Raw genomic sequence first — 14,277 nt, 5'->3', positions numbered from 1 at the left:
AATACCCTCACAGGACAGGAGGGACGGAATGGCCCTGGGAGGGCAGCTTGCCCAGCTGAAGCAATGCTTCATCCTTGGAGGGTTGAGAGAGCTCTGTTAGCACTCCCCTCCCTCCTTGTGTCAAACACGGCCACCTGGCATCAGCCTGCAGTCCCTCTAGTCTTAGAAGGACTTGTCTTCCACTTGCTGGAGAAGGGACACAAGTGCCAGGATGTCACATAAGGCCACAGGATACTGAGAGCTCAAAGGCAGAAGACGGTGGACAAAGACCTCAGTGACAAGCATTTGTTACTGTGACAGCTGCTGAAGCCAGTTTATCCCTCTCGTCTCTCCTGATAACGTTGCCTCGACCCCTGTTCATGCAGTGTGGAGTGCTACGGGGCAAGGAAGGTGTGCAAGTGAGAAATGCTTTGGAGAAGGGGGTGCAGTGTTTCTGGGCAGCACTCAGAGTGTGCATTTCAGGCAGACAGGCGGCATTCGTATTCCAGTGCCGCGCGTCCTGCCAGATGTCATACGCGTCTCCTAAGACTCTGAGATGCGGCCAGCGCTTAGCTTACTGTTAGCACAGCCCCAAACACTAATGGTTCCACCCACTAGGGCCCAGGAATTTTAGCACCAGTGACGGCTACCACAGAGGGGAGAGACAAAACAGGAAAGAGCTCCAGCGTGGAGACACTCAGTGTCTGCCACCTTGTGTAGCCACTTGTCCCTTCCAGGTTGGCCCAATCTCCTGAAACAGTTCAAGAAAAGATTGGAAGGCCGATCGCTCCTGGTTGGAAAATGCACAGACTTAGTTCCCAACAGAAGAAGAAAAACCTCAACATAAGTGTATCAACACCTGTTTTATAATTTTCTAGTTGTACAGAGCTGGAAAAGTGGCGTTCACAAATGCCTTCCGCCTGTCCTGTTTGGTCGGTCTCAGCACCGGAGTAGTGTCAGTGGGCTGGGCTGCAGGAAGTGTGTAAGAGAGGGAGGTAGGGCTTGGTACTGGCCACTGCTGTGCCTTGGCAGCAGCAGGAACATCATTCAAAACATTGAAGAGGAGGTAGGTACAACAATTATTATTGTCCATGATTATGATGTGTCACAAGTAGGTTTCCCACGAGCGGAATGAGGACAAAGGAGAGCTTCTAAATGCATTTGTCCCAAAGGCTTTTGACCCTCCTGGAGGTGGGGCCAAGTGTGCTTACTTCAGTTAAAATATGTTTCATTATTTTATAGTAAATATCTGAAATAAAAAGGCACAAGGCAGTTACTTGAAAGAAATATTAAAGTGAATTGATAAAATAATTTTATCCCGGGTTTATCTTGGGTTTTCTTCCTGAGAACACAGTTTGTGGCAGAGATCTGTGGATAATTTTTTTCCTAAAATGATTTTCCAAATCCCTCAAATCGAACAAGGAATTTTAAGGAATTTATCTCCTTCTGACACCCTTCCAGGTGTTACCTCCAAACACAGGCTGTCTTTATATCGATAAGGACTGTTCAGCCATATATTGCCATGAATCGAGCAGTGAAATATACCATCCTTTCCAAAGGCGTGAGCAGCTGAGAGCTTGCACGTACATCATGAAGCACACGTCGGAGGTTGTCTGTGAGGTCCTGGATCCCCAGGGAAACACCTTTCAGGTGAGGTGCATCATTGGTACGGAGAGAGAGGCTGTGCCTTTGCTTGCCTGATACTTCACACGACAGACCCTCCCTGTAGCTTTTTACCTTCGCTGCTCTGGGGTGAGTTATCTGCCTCCTGCCAAAACTGTGGCAAACGGTAATGACTGTCAACATCTTTGATTCTCAAGTTCACTTCCATAGGTGACAGCAAGCCCAGCTATTGGGATGGTAGGAACGCAAAAGCCAAATAATTAATTAGAGTAGAAGGGGAGGAGAGAAGAAACAGTGCTGAGCATCTATAAATAATGCTGACGCAAAAGAATAGTGGGAGAATGTCGGTGACCAGGTTAAAGTGGGACATCAGGCGAGTGTGCTTGGCTAGGCAGAGACTCCGTGGTGAGAATTTGTTGCTGAGGGCTCTGGCGGGGTGGAAGACGGGGAGGAGGGGAGCCCGGAGAGGTGCTCAGCTGCACGGGGTAGAGCTCTACCTTCTGCTTCCCTGTCCCTCACAACCACAGCTACCCTCCTGCCTCTGGGCCAGGCATTGGCAAATCACAGCCATTTGTTTATATGGGCTCGTGAGCTAAAAATGGTTTTTACATTTTTAAATGGGTGGGAAAAAAGTGAAAAAGAGAGGACAACACGTATTTCACAACACATAAAACTGACAGGAAAGTCCACTGTGACGTAAAGCTTCACTGGAGCGCAGCCCTGCCCACGGGTTCGCACGTTGTCCCTGGCTGCCTGGCGTGCAATGGCAGAGGCGAGCTGTCACGACGGGGACCGATGGCCCACAAACCCTCAAGTTCTTACTCTCTGGCCCTTGGGAAAAAAAAAGTTGGCCAGCCTCTCCTCTAGGCACTTACCTTTTTTTTTTTTCTTTAACTCCTCACCCAAGGGGGCAAGGGGGTTGTGAAGCTAATTTTTAGATTTGGAACCGTACCCCAAGTCCCCAACTTTGTTCTGGTATGTAGGCAAGCCCTGTCCAGCTTACTTTTCTGTACTAATCAAATAAGGCTCTTTGCAGCACGAGTTCAGGCTGCTCACAAATGTCAGTCTGCAACGAATTGAAACCCTCCAGGTTGAACCACGTGGCTCATCCAGGCCAAGCGTTCTTCTAGGCTTTCAGGCTCTTCTTGGCCATCCTCTGCAGTGGTCTTCCAGCCTGGACCGCACTGCTTCCCGGAGAAACCCAGGCCATATCCGGACGGTGGGAATGGCGAGCGCCTTTCTTCCCGTGTCGATGCCAAATTGGTTTTCCTAGGCCGTCCGTCCATGAGTCAACCCTGTGTTTGTGCTGCATCATGTAAACCTCTTCCATGCTGTCCCTCTTTCAGTACCTCTAGGCAAATGTCACGTGAGCAGCCTTTCCTCCAGGTTGAAATTCCCAGTTCCTTGAACTAATCCTCAGAAGGTTTGGACCCCCTGCCATCCTAGTCCCCTTCCTTGGGGTATTCTGGACTTTTTCCAGTTTGTTTTCACAGTCTAGGTGTGGCTCGTGAGGGGGGAGGGGATGTGCACGAACAGGTTTGCATTTTGAAGCGATCTATACTTAGCGATACCTTACAAGTAAGTGGCTGTCCCTGATTTTCTAAGAATACCAAAAGCCACCTGCTTTCTCAAATGGAATCAGCAGAAATGTAAGCTCTATGGCATTTTTTTTTTTTTACTTGCTTATATACTTTGTCCCTTAGGTCATGGCTGATGGTAGCGTATCAACTATGCTACCTGAAAATGGTTTGGAAGATGACTTGAATGCAATCCCTGAAGGCTACGACAGCTTATCATCTGCTCACCTTCAAAAGAATCACCTGCAAATCTATGGTGAACACGTCCCCAGGTAATAGGGTCAAAATAATACCAGGACTTTTAATTCCGAGTTCAAGGAGCATTTTAACTGAATTCTTCAAGTGATTAGGTTTTTATTTCTTCAAATAGGTTTTTTGTTGTCTATGCCGATGGATCAGGAGTGGAGCTCCTTCGAGACAGTGACATAGAAGAATACCTGTCCTTGGCGTGTGGGGGACCAACCACGGTGGTTCTGCAGGAGCCCGTGCAGGAGCAGCCAGGTAGGGAGGCTGGGCATCTGGAGCTCACTGGGTCCCCTCACCACCCCTCGTCCTCTTGACCTGGCCACGCCCGAGTCTTCTCCATTTTTTTCCCCTTTGCTCGCTTTTCAATCCTACTTCCCACCTGGCCCTGTCAGCCCGTTTATGCAGTTATTTGTGCTTACACCAAGTTTTGTCTGAGCATCAACCTGTGTAAACTGCAGACGAGTCCCTCTCCTACCTGTAAAGTAGGTTTGTATGTGTTTAAGTATGTTAGGTATGTACCTCGGTTCCTATTTAAATGCTTGTTTACCAAATTCACTTATTAGGTTGAGTAGTTTTTTGGTGGAATCTATAGGATTTTCTATGTACACTATCATGTCATCTGCAAACAATGACAGTTTTGCCTCCTCCTTCCCAATTTGGATGCCTTTTATTTCCCCGTCTGATTGCTGTGGCTAGGACTTCCAATACTATGTTGACTAGGAGTGGTGAAAGCGGACATCCTTGCCTTGTTCCTGATCTTAGTGGGAAAACTCTAAGTTTTTGCCTGTTGAGTATGATGTTGGCTGTAGGTGTGTCATATATGGCCTTTATTCTGTTGAGGAATGCTTCCTCTGTTCCCACTTTGCTGAGTGTTATTATCATAAATGGGTGCTGTACCTCATCAAATGTTTTTTCAGTATCTATTGCTATGATTATGTGATTTTTGTCTTTCTAAACGCTTGTTTAATCTTGGTAGGAAAAGAGAATGAAAAGTGAGATATCTCGGATAAGTTCATTTTTTCGTCATTTTGAAGGTGTTGCCTTAATGAATTTAATAAGAAGAGTACATTTTTTGTGCGAGTTAAGGAGCCAACCTGGAATATAGGATAAGTTTTATGATGTATTCATTGGACATTTATATTATTTTAATCAATTTCAAAGAAATCTTTATGTCACTAAAGGTTAGAGATGCATGTTCCATTGAGTAAGAACCGTCAGCATATCTACTCTGTGTATTTAAACATAGACATAAACTTGCATATTATCTGTATGCCGGACTGGTACGCTAGATCTGCATTCATGTGTGTGTGTTGTCAATTTTTCTCTGGTTGGTGGGATATATTTTGTGCTCACTTATGCATACGCCTGCATCTCTGTGCACTTACGTGCTCTAATGTGTCAGCGCACACACACCAGATGAAATAGGCCTTGCTCTTCGTGAACAGAAGAGCAGGGCACTCTCACTGGTTGTACAGTGCATGTGTGAAGCTGGGTGAGAATAAGAATTCAAACTGCGTTAACGAGCATCTACTTGAAAGCCCACCATGCGCCAGACACTGGCTGGGGGCTAGGGACACGGTGGTGAGATACGAGAGTGTGCATGGGCCCTGCTCTCAGAGAGCTTAATGTTGAATGAGAGAGAGATGCATAAATTATACAGTCACACAAATAACCATATGATTATAAGTTGGCGTGAGGTCTACAAAGGAAAGGAAAACTAGAAGGCTTCCCTGAAGACACTGGAGCCAAGAGCTGGTGGATAAGTGGGAATTAGTTAAGGCAGGAGGGAGAGCTCTCTTGGAAGAAAGAATGAAAAGCAGGAAGCATGAAGCACTGGAGAAGGTGGATCAGGGCGGGGCGGAGGAGGGGCTGGGGGAGACCATCGCACCTGAAGCACAGAAGGGAGAATGGTGCAAGTTGAGGCAGGGGTGAGAAAATGTTAAGGACTCAGTGTTATCCTGTGAGTAACAGGAAGTCAACAGAGAGTTTAAATCACAGTTGAACGTAATCAGCCGCCCTGACTGCTGGGAAGCTCCACTCACAGAGCAGACCTGGGTGGAAAAGCCAGTCCTCGCGCAGTCCAGAGCAGGATCTCTCCAAGGCAAATGATCTAAGGAGGTGGGGACAGCGGCGAGGGAAGAAGAGGATGAGCTCCGGAGCCTTTCGTGGTGGGCCGGACAGGGCAAGGACGTGCTTTCTGGAGGACAGAGAGACGTCAGCGAATACTTTCAGGTGGTGTCAGCCCAGTCTCTAGTGTTACAGTGACCAAAAGCCTCCCCTTTCTTTTTAGCTCTTCAGGCCCTTTAGCATAATCGCTGGGTCTCGCTTTTCAAAAAGTGCTTGTCGAGTTTAGTGAATACTCACTGAAATTTTCAGAATATTTTTGATAGAGAAATCACTTTCTGATAACTCTCTTTGAACCAGGCACCCTCAGCATCACTGTCCTTCACCCTTTTCATGAAGCATCGCCTTGGCTAATGAAGAAAGAATTGGACACGATCGTCCCTCCCAATCTGCAGTCGCGGACGTGGGAGACCTTTCCCGCAGTGGAGGTAGAAGGTGTCTTGCTGAAAAGTCACCACAGTTGCACATCCATCCACTCGTGAACCAGAGTCTCAGATCTCCTGTATAGCCACATATTTTCATTCTTGTGTAAATTACGAGTGGGCTTAGGGAATCTTATATATGAAGACCTTAACATTGTAGATTTTAGATACACCTGACTAGCGAATCTGTTTTGGTTCTTTTATCCCACATTGCAGGCTTGAACATCTTCTTGTGATACAAACACACCCACCCTGAGTGACCTTTGCTGTCATGGAGTCACTGACACCACGCAGAACAGAACTCTTCCCTTCTCTTGTTCCTCATGTGCTAGTTTCAGCACACAGTTTGGGCCTTTCACTCTTTCTTTTGTCTTAACTTCTTAATTCACAAATTGAGCTCATAAGAATAATCGAAAGAATTGGTTATACACAGGGATTTGCAACTATTGTATAAAATAATTAACATTAGAGAAGCCCCACCTACAGTTTTTTTTTAAAGAATGAAAGAAAATATCTTGAGTAAGAATCATAACATCCCAAATCTTGAAAGATTTGCCATTTCATTTTGCATAAAGAAATTTATGTAATATGTCCAGAATATCGCATGATGTTAAATTATTAGTTAGTGAAGGTAGTGATGAGATGATCAGGGAGTGATACTGGTGTTAAGCGAGGAAGCTGATGTTTGAATTATGATGATTTTTGCTTTCCTACGCAATTTTGTAACAGCAGGGGTACATTGTTATCTTAAGTGTAATGAACACTTAAGGTAACAAAGACCTCCTAGCCCTGTATTTTAGTTTGGCGACTATAATCAATGGGGTGAATGAAGAAGGTCTGAATCCTAGTCCCAACTATACCACCTATTAAGGAGGGATTTGGGACAAGTCACATGGGACCCCTACTTCCTTATCTAAAATATGGAAATGCCGCGCCAAATGGCTCACTAGTAAGGTAATATATCCAAGTTGAAAGTACTGCATAATGACAAATAATATGTCACATGGGAGATTAATAAAGGAAGTTCAGTCTCTTCCTCTGCAACTCCTGTAGCTATGACCACGCCCAGTGGGAGTGGCCCAGCCCAGCCAGGCCCCCAGGGGTTATCACTGACCTGGCACTGGACACTGAGGAGCAATTTAAAATGAAGCACATCAGACACACTGCAGGACACGGGGCCTCAAACCACACCACTCCCGAGAACACAGAGGACGGAGTCCACTCAAAGGCAGGTACTCCTGCTCGAGAGATCCTGGGAAGACTCTGGAGACACGCTCGGTCTCGTGTGAGCTCCAAGTCCACTCAGCTCGATGGGCGATTTCTCTCTCAAAGAATCTTTCTAGGTCAAAATATGCACGGGACCAGAAAGTTGATGGCTGTTTAATTCCCAGCGTCTCGGGCTCCCTGTGGGCATCAAAGGACCGTCACATGCACGCGGCATGAGCTGGGCTGCAGCTACATGGCCACAGCATAGTGCTGCGTAGCACACGCCCTCCAGGGTCTCAGAATGTCCAGGCTCTCGGTCACACGCATGAAGGGGAAAGCCCGCCCAGTTCTGTTACCATTTTGTCTCGTATTTGCGAAAGTTTTCCAGAGCACGCATCGCTTATTTTTTTCACCGCTGCATTCCCTAACAAGTTGTTCCTGTCCTAGTGTCTACATGAAAAGCTCTCAGTTAAAAAAAACTCAGGCTGCTTTGGCCGTGGTTTTGCTTTGTTTTGTTAACAGAAGAAAACTCCAGGACCTCCGTTCGGCACTCATATTTGGAAGGGCTTTTACAATGGGGCCAAACAGCTAGTGAGCGCCCCAGCCCCTCTACTCAAGAGCCCCAGCGTGCTGCAGATACGCCAGTTCATCCAGCACGAGGTCATAACGAATGAGGGGAGACTGAAGCTACAGACCTCCCTTAAGGTAATGGACTCCCGCGAACCTTACCCAGAAGAATCGGGAGCAGGGCGACCCATCCCCTTGGTTTCTTGAGGAGCCTGAATTGGATAATGTAACCAATATCTATGTAATGTAACCCACGAGTGCCAGTCTTCCAGAGGGTAGGAAGTGGAGCGGTAGAAAATACTGCATGATTCCCATGAGGTATTGGAATATTGAGACCCCAAGGACGTTGAGAAAATAAGTAACTTTGATTGTTATAGAGTCATGCTTCCTCATTATACAGAAAACTAGCCTAGTGACCTCTGGGAAAAGGTAGAACCGCACATTAATCTGAAACGTGTCCATGGAAGAAAAATATTGTAGGCTTCTTAAAATGGCCTAAGAACTTGTCCGGATTTACTTAATTGTGTAATCATATCTGTAACAACTCACTGGCTAACTTGTTAACTCCTTCAGGACAGGGACCAAATGTGGTCTGACTGTGCTTATGTGCTCAGCACCTGGCAGAGAGCAGGGGACCATTACTTGTGGAAATAGATCAAATGAAGGTGGGAAAAGTAAAGTATATTCCCCTTGGAAGCAAAGGCATGCTTAAGCACCTTACATTCAGTAATAAAATCATAAAGACTGTCCCTGGAAAGGGCTCTAGAAATCTTCTAACCCAACTCTGTCCATTTTCTTGATGAGGACACTGGGGCACAGAGTTAGCGACCAGGCCTCTCTGAAGTCCTCAGACAGTTCTAATATCCTGTGGCCCTTCAGGCTGTGCTTGGGAGTTTTCAGGTCTTTGCTTGCTAGAATATTAAAGAAAAGGCTTTCCAGATTGCCTGACCAGGCACTGTGGCTGTTGACCCTCGCGAACTTATATATTCTTAATCTTCCTGTGATATTCCAAGTTGATGTTGACTGATTGGGTGTCTCTGTGCCTTATTTCTCATTTTTATTGATCTCTTTTCTTCTGCTGATTTAGGATTACATCAACCATATCCTGAAGAAAGAAGATGAGGTGCGGGACATGGCGGTGAAGGACTCCAGAACGGAGGAGGAGAGGGGCAGTGCTGCGGACCTGCTCAAGCTGGTGATGGTGAGGCGGGAGCGCGCCCACGCCGGCGTCTGGGCTGTCGTGTCAGTGCTGGGTGCTCCCGGACACAAACGGTCAGGGAGTGGCTCCTGCCACTTCTGGGAAGCGTTTTCTCCCTCCTTATAATTTCTTCTTTCTGTGGAAATTGGATTCCTTATACGTTGAATTTTCCAAATTTTGTTAGGTTCTTCCTTAAGCCATAAGTAACTCTGGAGGCACTTCAGTAAAAGCTTTCATTCCATTCAGAGAAACTGGCCATTCTTTGAAATGCTGAATGAGTTAATGAATGAAATAGGAAGAAGAAAAAGGAGTTTCTGAACGTTAAAATGATTTCTAGTTTTAGAAATTTGTTAAGTGAAAGGAATGACTAAAAAAATCAAATAAGATTCGTAGTGGCATTACAATTATTCATTTTATAGTAATTTTCATAAAAGATCAAGTTGAGCACTTAAAGAATGCTTCTAAACAAAGTGAGTTTTGTGTGTAACATATCATCATCATTAAGAGATTTTGTCTTTATTTCAGTCTTTCCCTAAGACGGAAGAAAGTACAAAAAGTCATGTTACTGAAGGTAAGTACATTTAATATTTTTCTGCAAAATGCTTACAGATTTCAAAGGAACAATCTTAAATACACTTCTCAGCCACTCCCGCATTGAGAGCGAAGTGCTGTGTATGTGTTTCTGTTGTTATGTTGGCCATGGTGCGTTGTAATTATTTGCTGATATCATTTTTTCTGCCTGAATTGTGGGATTCTTGAAAACTGTGATTGCCTCTGATTCATCTTTAACTTTCATCTTTTGAATAAAAAGGTAGGCGTTTGGCTTTGACCTTAACTTGTACTTAGAACATCACTAAGGTACAGGAAGGGAAGAACCAAGCAGCCTGCACTGTCCCGGCAACACTCACACCCTCACGGAGAGCTTTCGGGCAACGGCGCAGCCACCCCCAAACCCTGCCCTGTTTCACGCTGCGTGGCTCAAGCAGTCTCCTCTTGGAAAACACTCTCGTTCAAGCGCATTTGTTGGAACATGCGCAGCTCTGACAAAGCCGGTTACATGGTTTCCCGGTCCACAGCAGACACGCAACAGAGGACTTGGTGGTTTGGGGTTTCCTTTTCTTTCCTGTTTTGGCCACGTGACCAAGTTCGGAAACCGGCAGCCTGGGGTTCATTCACTGCGCAGATGTGTTTTGTGTGTCCCCCACAATGTTGGCTTGCACAGTTTTTGTTTATCTGAATTTTTCTTTGCTTGAAATATCACTTTACCCTACATACTGACAAGGGCCTGAAGACGATTAGCAGCCACCCCTGTACCGTGACCGTGAACTGAAGAATCCATCACACACACCCCCATCGCCTCCCAGTCCTTCCACTCTGTCGCTCTTCAACCTGGGCAGCCCCTTATGTTGAGGTTGCCAGATCTAGCAAACAAAAATAGAGAAGGCCAGTTAGATTTGAACTTTAGATAAGCAACGAGTAATTCTGTGGTATAAGTATTTGGGACCCACTTATACTGAAAGAATTACTTTTTTATCGGAAATTCAAATTTCATTTTGATGCCCTACACTTCATCTGGTAACCCTACCTTGTAGCACTGGAATTCGTAACCTCTGGCACGAGGAAACAGTCACCGGAGAGGTAAATCACTAGGTTGCCCCAAAGTGCAGGACAAATTAACATACACATACAAACAAACAGATGCTGGAGTCAAACAGGGTCTTGGACACTTACAGCTGCCCCTGACCTACGTCAGTGGTGACCCTAAGTCAGGCGTCCCGCAGTGTTCCCTGAAACGCCGCTCTCTGAGACGGCTCCACCCCAAGTGAGTTTGTGGCAAAATAAGTGAGGATAATGCTGCATACTGCCCTGTTTCCCTAGCCGAATATGCATTAACTACGGGAGCACGCAGAGGGGTCTAGGCAGTGAGACATATTTAACCTTGTATGAATCAGGGCTTCCCAAGCTCGCGTGGCCATGAAAGCTTGTTTCCCTTCTTAGCCTCCTGCTCGCACCCACCGAGGCCCAGGTCTGCAGAATGAGCTCTGAGAGTCACTTCCCGAATGATCGAAAGATCATTGCATTATAGTCATATCCTTAGATTTACACCCTTATTTAAAAAAATTTTTTTTCAATAAAACAGGTAATTTTTTTTTTAAGTTCTGGTGCTTCAGATAAGAAGAAATTCAGTTCGGTTGACGCTGATTTCCCCGATGAAGTGTCGCTACACCTCACATTTTGTTCTCCAGCAGGGTACTGCGGACAAGTTTCCTGCCTCGTTACAGCTTGATTGCGGAAATTCTGCTAAACACTGGAAGGGTTAAAGATGGGCTCTCAGAAAGCACCTCGAATGAGTAACTGGGTGTTACTTGCGTGCTGTGTGGTAAAGCTAACCGCGCCTGTTTTTACAGTTGCAGCCCACCTAACCGACGTCTTCAGGCAGTCCGTGGCTACAGCTCCAGAAGATCTGCCAGACACGTTCGGGGCAGACTTCTTTGAAAAGAAGTGGAAGTAAGCTGACCTGCTAATGCGTCCCGCATAGCGTGCAAGGGTTGCATACAGGGACTGCGAATGGAGAGGTGGGCGTGTCCCGGGTGCCGGTGACCACATCCGGGGGTTCTCAGCCTGGCATCTGCCACACTGTCCCCGAGTCGTCGCAGTTGGTGGTTCCTTCGCTGTGTGTAAGCTGAGAGCGTTGCCCCCCCCACTTTTGGAAGCGTGTGCCTTTGTTTGTTCATTCACTGATCCAAGTGAGCGGGTGAGGCATGCCCGTGATGGGAAACGCTTCAGGCTGGGAGCTGGGTACAGAGAGTGACAGATAACACAACTTGGCCAGCACCAACTTGGAGCTTGTAGGGTGGCACCAGGAAGAGCCAGTGAACAAGTCGGCACATGGGTAGACCATGACAGGTTGGGAGAAATGCCCCGGAAGGTTCACCTGGGGCGAAAGAAGAAAAAAGGCCAATGGGGACCTATTTTATGACTTCAAACATAGGGCAGCTTGGAAGGGGGCAACTTTTAGAGAAAAGGAGAAATGTGCCTTCAGACACTCAGACTTGTACTGGGGGCAGCCAGATATCCGAGAGGGCCTGCTGGGTGCCAGTGAGGCTCCTGGCTCGGGAAGGAAGTTACCCGAGTTGGGGCCAATGAAGATGACAGAGAAAGAGCCAGCTGTGTGGAAAGTCAGCAAAGCACCCGCCTTACCCTTTTCAGCCATACTTCTCTTTCCTTTCACGTAGGCATACAGAAACAGGAAAGCACTGGAAAGAAAAACTAGCTCAAAAGAGGTAATTCTACCCTGAAGTAAGAGGAAGCACATGGAAAAGCCCAGTCCTGTGGGTTCTTAGAGTCCTAGGGGAGGATGGGTGGGAGGGCCTACCCCCAGGCTCCCTACTGTCATCCAGTCTCCTCTGCATTTCTCCCCGGGGGGCCACGCCGCTTTTGTATGAGGACGTCCGTGTCCTTTGAGGATGCCCATTTGACTGTCAGGTAGATATTCTCCCTCTCATAAGTAAGAAAGCTCCCTGTGCTTCGGTGGTATTAATATACTAATAAATATTCCAGAACTTAATGCAGAGCGTAGTCATAAACATTCAAGGATTCTTCTCACTCACTTGAGGAGTGCACTCCAAACGGAATGTGCTTTGGTTTCCTTCAGTCCCAGCTCACGCTTCCAGCCCCAACTCTCTTGCTGTACAGAGAGGAAGCCAGAGAGAGGGACCGGGTCTGGCAGTGTGTACGGTACTGCTGCACACATTCGCAGGGCTCCTCTCCACAGTGACCCCCCCGGGGCGATGATGCTTCTTCACACGCAGTCTGGGGTGCCTTGTGGAGTGTGCAGGAGAAGTGGTGAGGCCCCAAGGCTCATGGCCCACCCCGCATACAAGGCCAAACTGCAAGGTATATACTGTGTCACAGAACATCCCTGGAGGGATTTCCAAAAGGCTGGTGACACTGATTGCCTGTGGGGAAGGACACTGGCAGGTTAGGGGACAGTGTTCCACACTCTTCAGTACTTTTTGAATTGTGCACATAGGCATGTGTTATTTATTCAAAGTTTTTAGAATTCTGAAACACTAAAATTTTAAATTTTAACCAATAGGCAGGTGACAGCAAGGCAATGAAAGTTTTTGGAGAAGAAAGTGAAACGCATAATTCAGTGTGTGTCCTAGAAAGACAGGTGGTGGCAGCACGGAAAATGGGCTGGGGAGGGGGCAAGGAAGGAGAACGTCTCAAGGAAATGGGAGGCGGCCAGCACGTGTCAGATGCTGTGGGAGGGTCAGAAAGGAGAACGGAAAGAAGAGTTTGGGTTTATCGCCTGGAAGGTTTATTGATCTCTTTTGAGAGAACAGTTTTAGGAGAGTGATAGGCATAGCTAGACTGCCATAGGTGGATGAGTAAATTCAGCGAGGCAGTAGTGAGAAATCGCAGTTGTTTAAATAAGATATTTCGGTGCCACCAGTATTTCCAGAGAGGCCGTCCGGTACGAGACAGAGCGCCGGTCTTAGGGCCAGCAGACCCGGGGTCTGTGCCGCCTTGATTGCTTGCACACTGAGCCATGCTGGCTGGGCGTTGCACTTCAGGAATTCAGTTTGCTTATCTGTAAAATGAGGATCGTTGGGTTGCCTAAGGTCTAAGGTCAGCTCACGTGTCGGGTGACTCATGGCCGACTACCGCGTGTACGTTGCGAGATCGCAGGCTTTGGAGGCGGGCAGCCTGGGCTTTAATTCAGACTTCACCTCTCACGGGTTAGTGATTTAGAGTAGGCTGCATAACCTCTCTGGGCCTTGATTTCCCTGACCAGTACAATGGGGATCATAATAGTGACTCAGAGCTACTGCACAGGAAGGTTAAGTGTAAGAACCCTGCCAGGTTTCTGGCGTGCAGTGAGCACTTAAAATCGAGACTACTTCCGACTGGAGTAGGTTCAGCTCCATTTAACAGATAGGCCCCAAATCAGTGCTTTTACAAGAAATAGTTTGGCTTTTTTGGTTCTTAACCTAAAAGAGAAGTCAGAAGTGGGTGGTCCATGGCAGATAGCGAGTGCCACATCATCAGAAACTCAGATTCCGCCGTCTTTTTATCTGTTTCATCCTTATTGGCATGTGATTTCCATCCTCAGAGTCCCTTCATGGTTCCAAAATGCTGCAGCTACAGCCATTTCATCCGTATTTCAGGAAGTAGGAAGAGACGGGGCAAGGGCCCAGGGCACACCGCCCAGCGGAGTGGGCCCTCTTCAAAAGCTGTCTGGAGTCCCACCCAGTGACTTGAGTTTGCTTCTCATTGGAGGTTACACATATGTATCGACTGGAATATTGCCTCCCCAATCTAGGGTTCT

At 46.9% G+C, this 14,277-nt stretch overlaps 1 protein-coding gene across 2 annotated transcripts in view; it reads left to right on the top strand.

The window, feature by feature from the left end:
- SPAG17 (sperm associated antigen 17) overlaps window positions 1-14,277 on the top strand; it is a 183,151-nt gene that overhangs the window by 143,188 nt on the left and 25,686 nt on the right. For both annotated transcript variants that reach the window (XM_045203731.3, XM_024570600.4), the window contains exons 32-40: window positions 1,441-1,629; window positions 3,306-3,451; window positions 3,550-3,680; window positions 5,850-5,977; window positions 7,700-7,882; window positions 8,832-8,945; window positions 9,468-9,513; window positions 11,351-11,450; window positions 12,179-12,226. In XM_045203731.3, the coding sequence (XP_045059666.2) occupies window positions 1,441-1,629; window positions 3,306-3,451; window positions 3,550-3,680; window positions 5,850-5,977; window positions 7,700-7,882; window positions 8,832-8,945; window positions 9,468-9,513; window positions 11,351-11,450; window positions 12,179-12,226 (1,085 nt within the window). The remainder of the gene's footprint in view (window positions 1-1,440; window positions 1,630-3,305; window positions 3,452-3,549; window positions 3,681-5,849; window positions 5,978-7,699; window positions 7,883-8,831; window positions 8,946-9,467; window positions 9,514-11,350; window positions 11,451-12,178; window positions 12,227-14,277) is intronic.

Source organism: Desmodus rotundus, chromosome 12 (assembly GCF_022682495.2).
Source record: "Desmodus rotundus isolate HL8 chromosome 12, HLdesRot8A.1, whole genome shotgun sequence".
In the NCBI taxonomy this organism is placed as follows: domain Eukaryota; kingdom Metazoa; phylum Chordata; class Mammalia; order Chiroptera; family Phyllostomidae; genus Desmodus; species Desmodus rotundus.
This window is presented reverse-complemented; position numbering and strand designations above follow the sequence as displayed.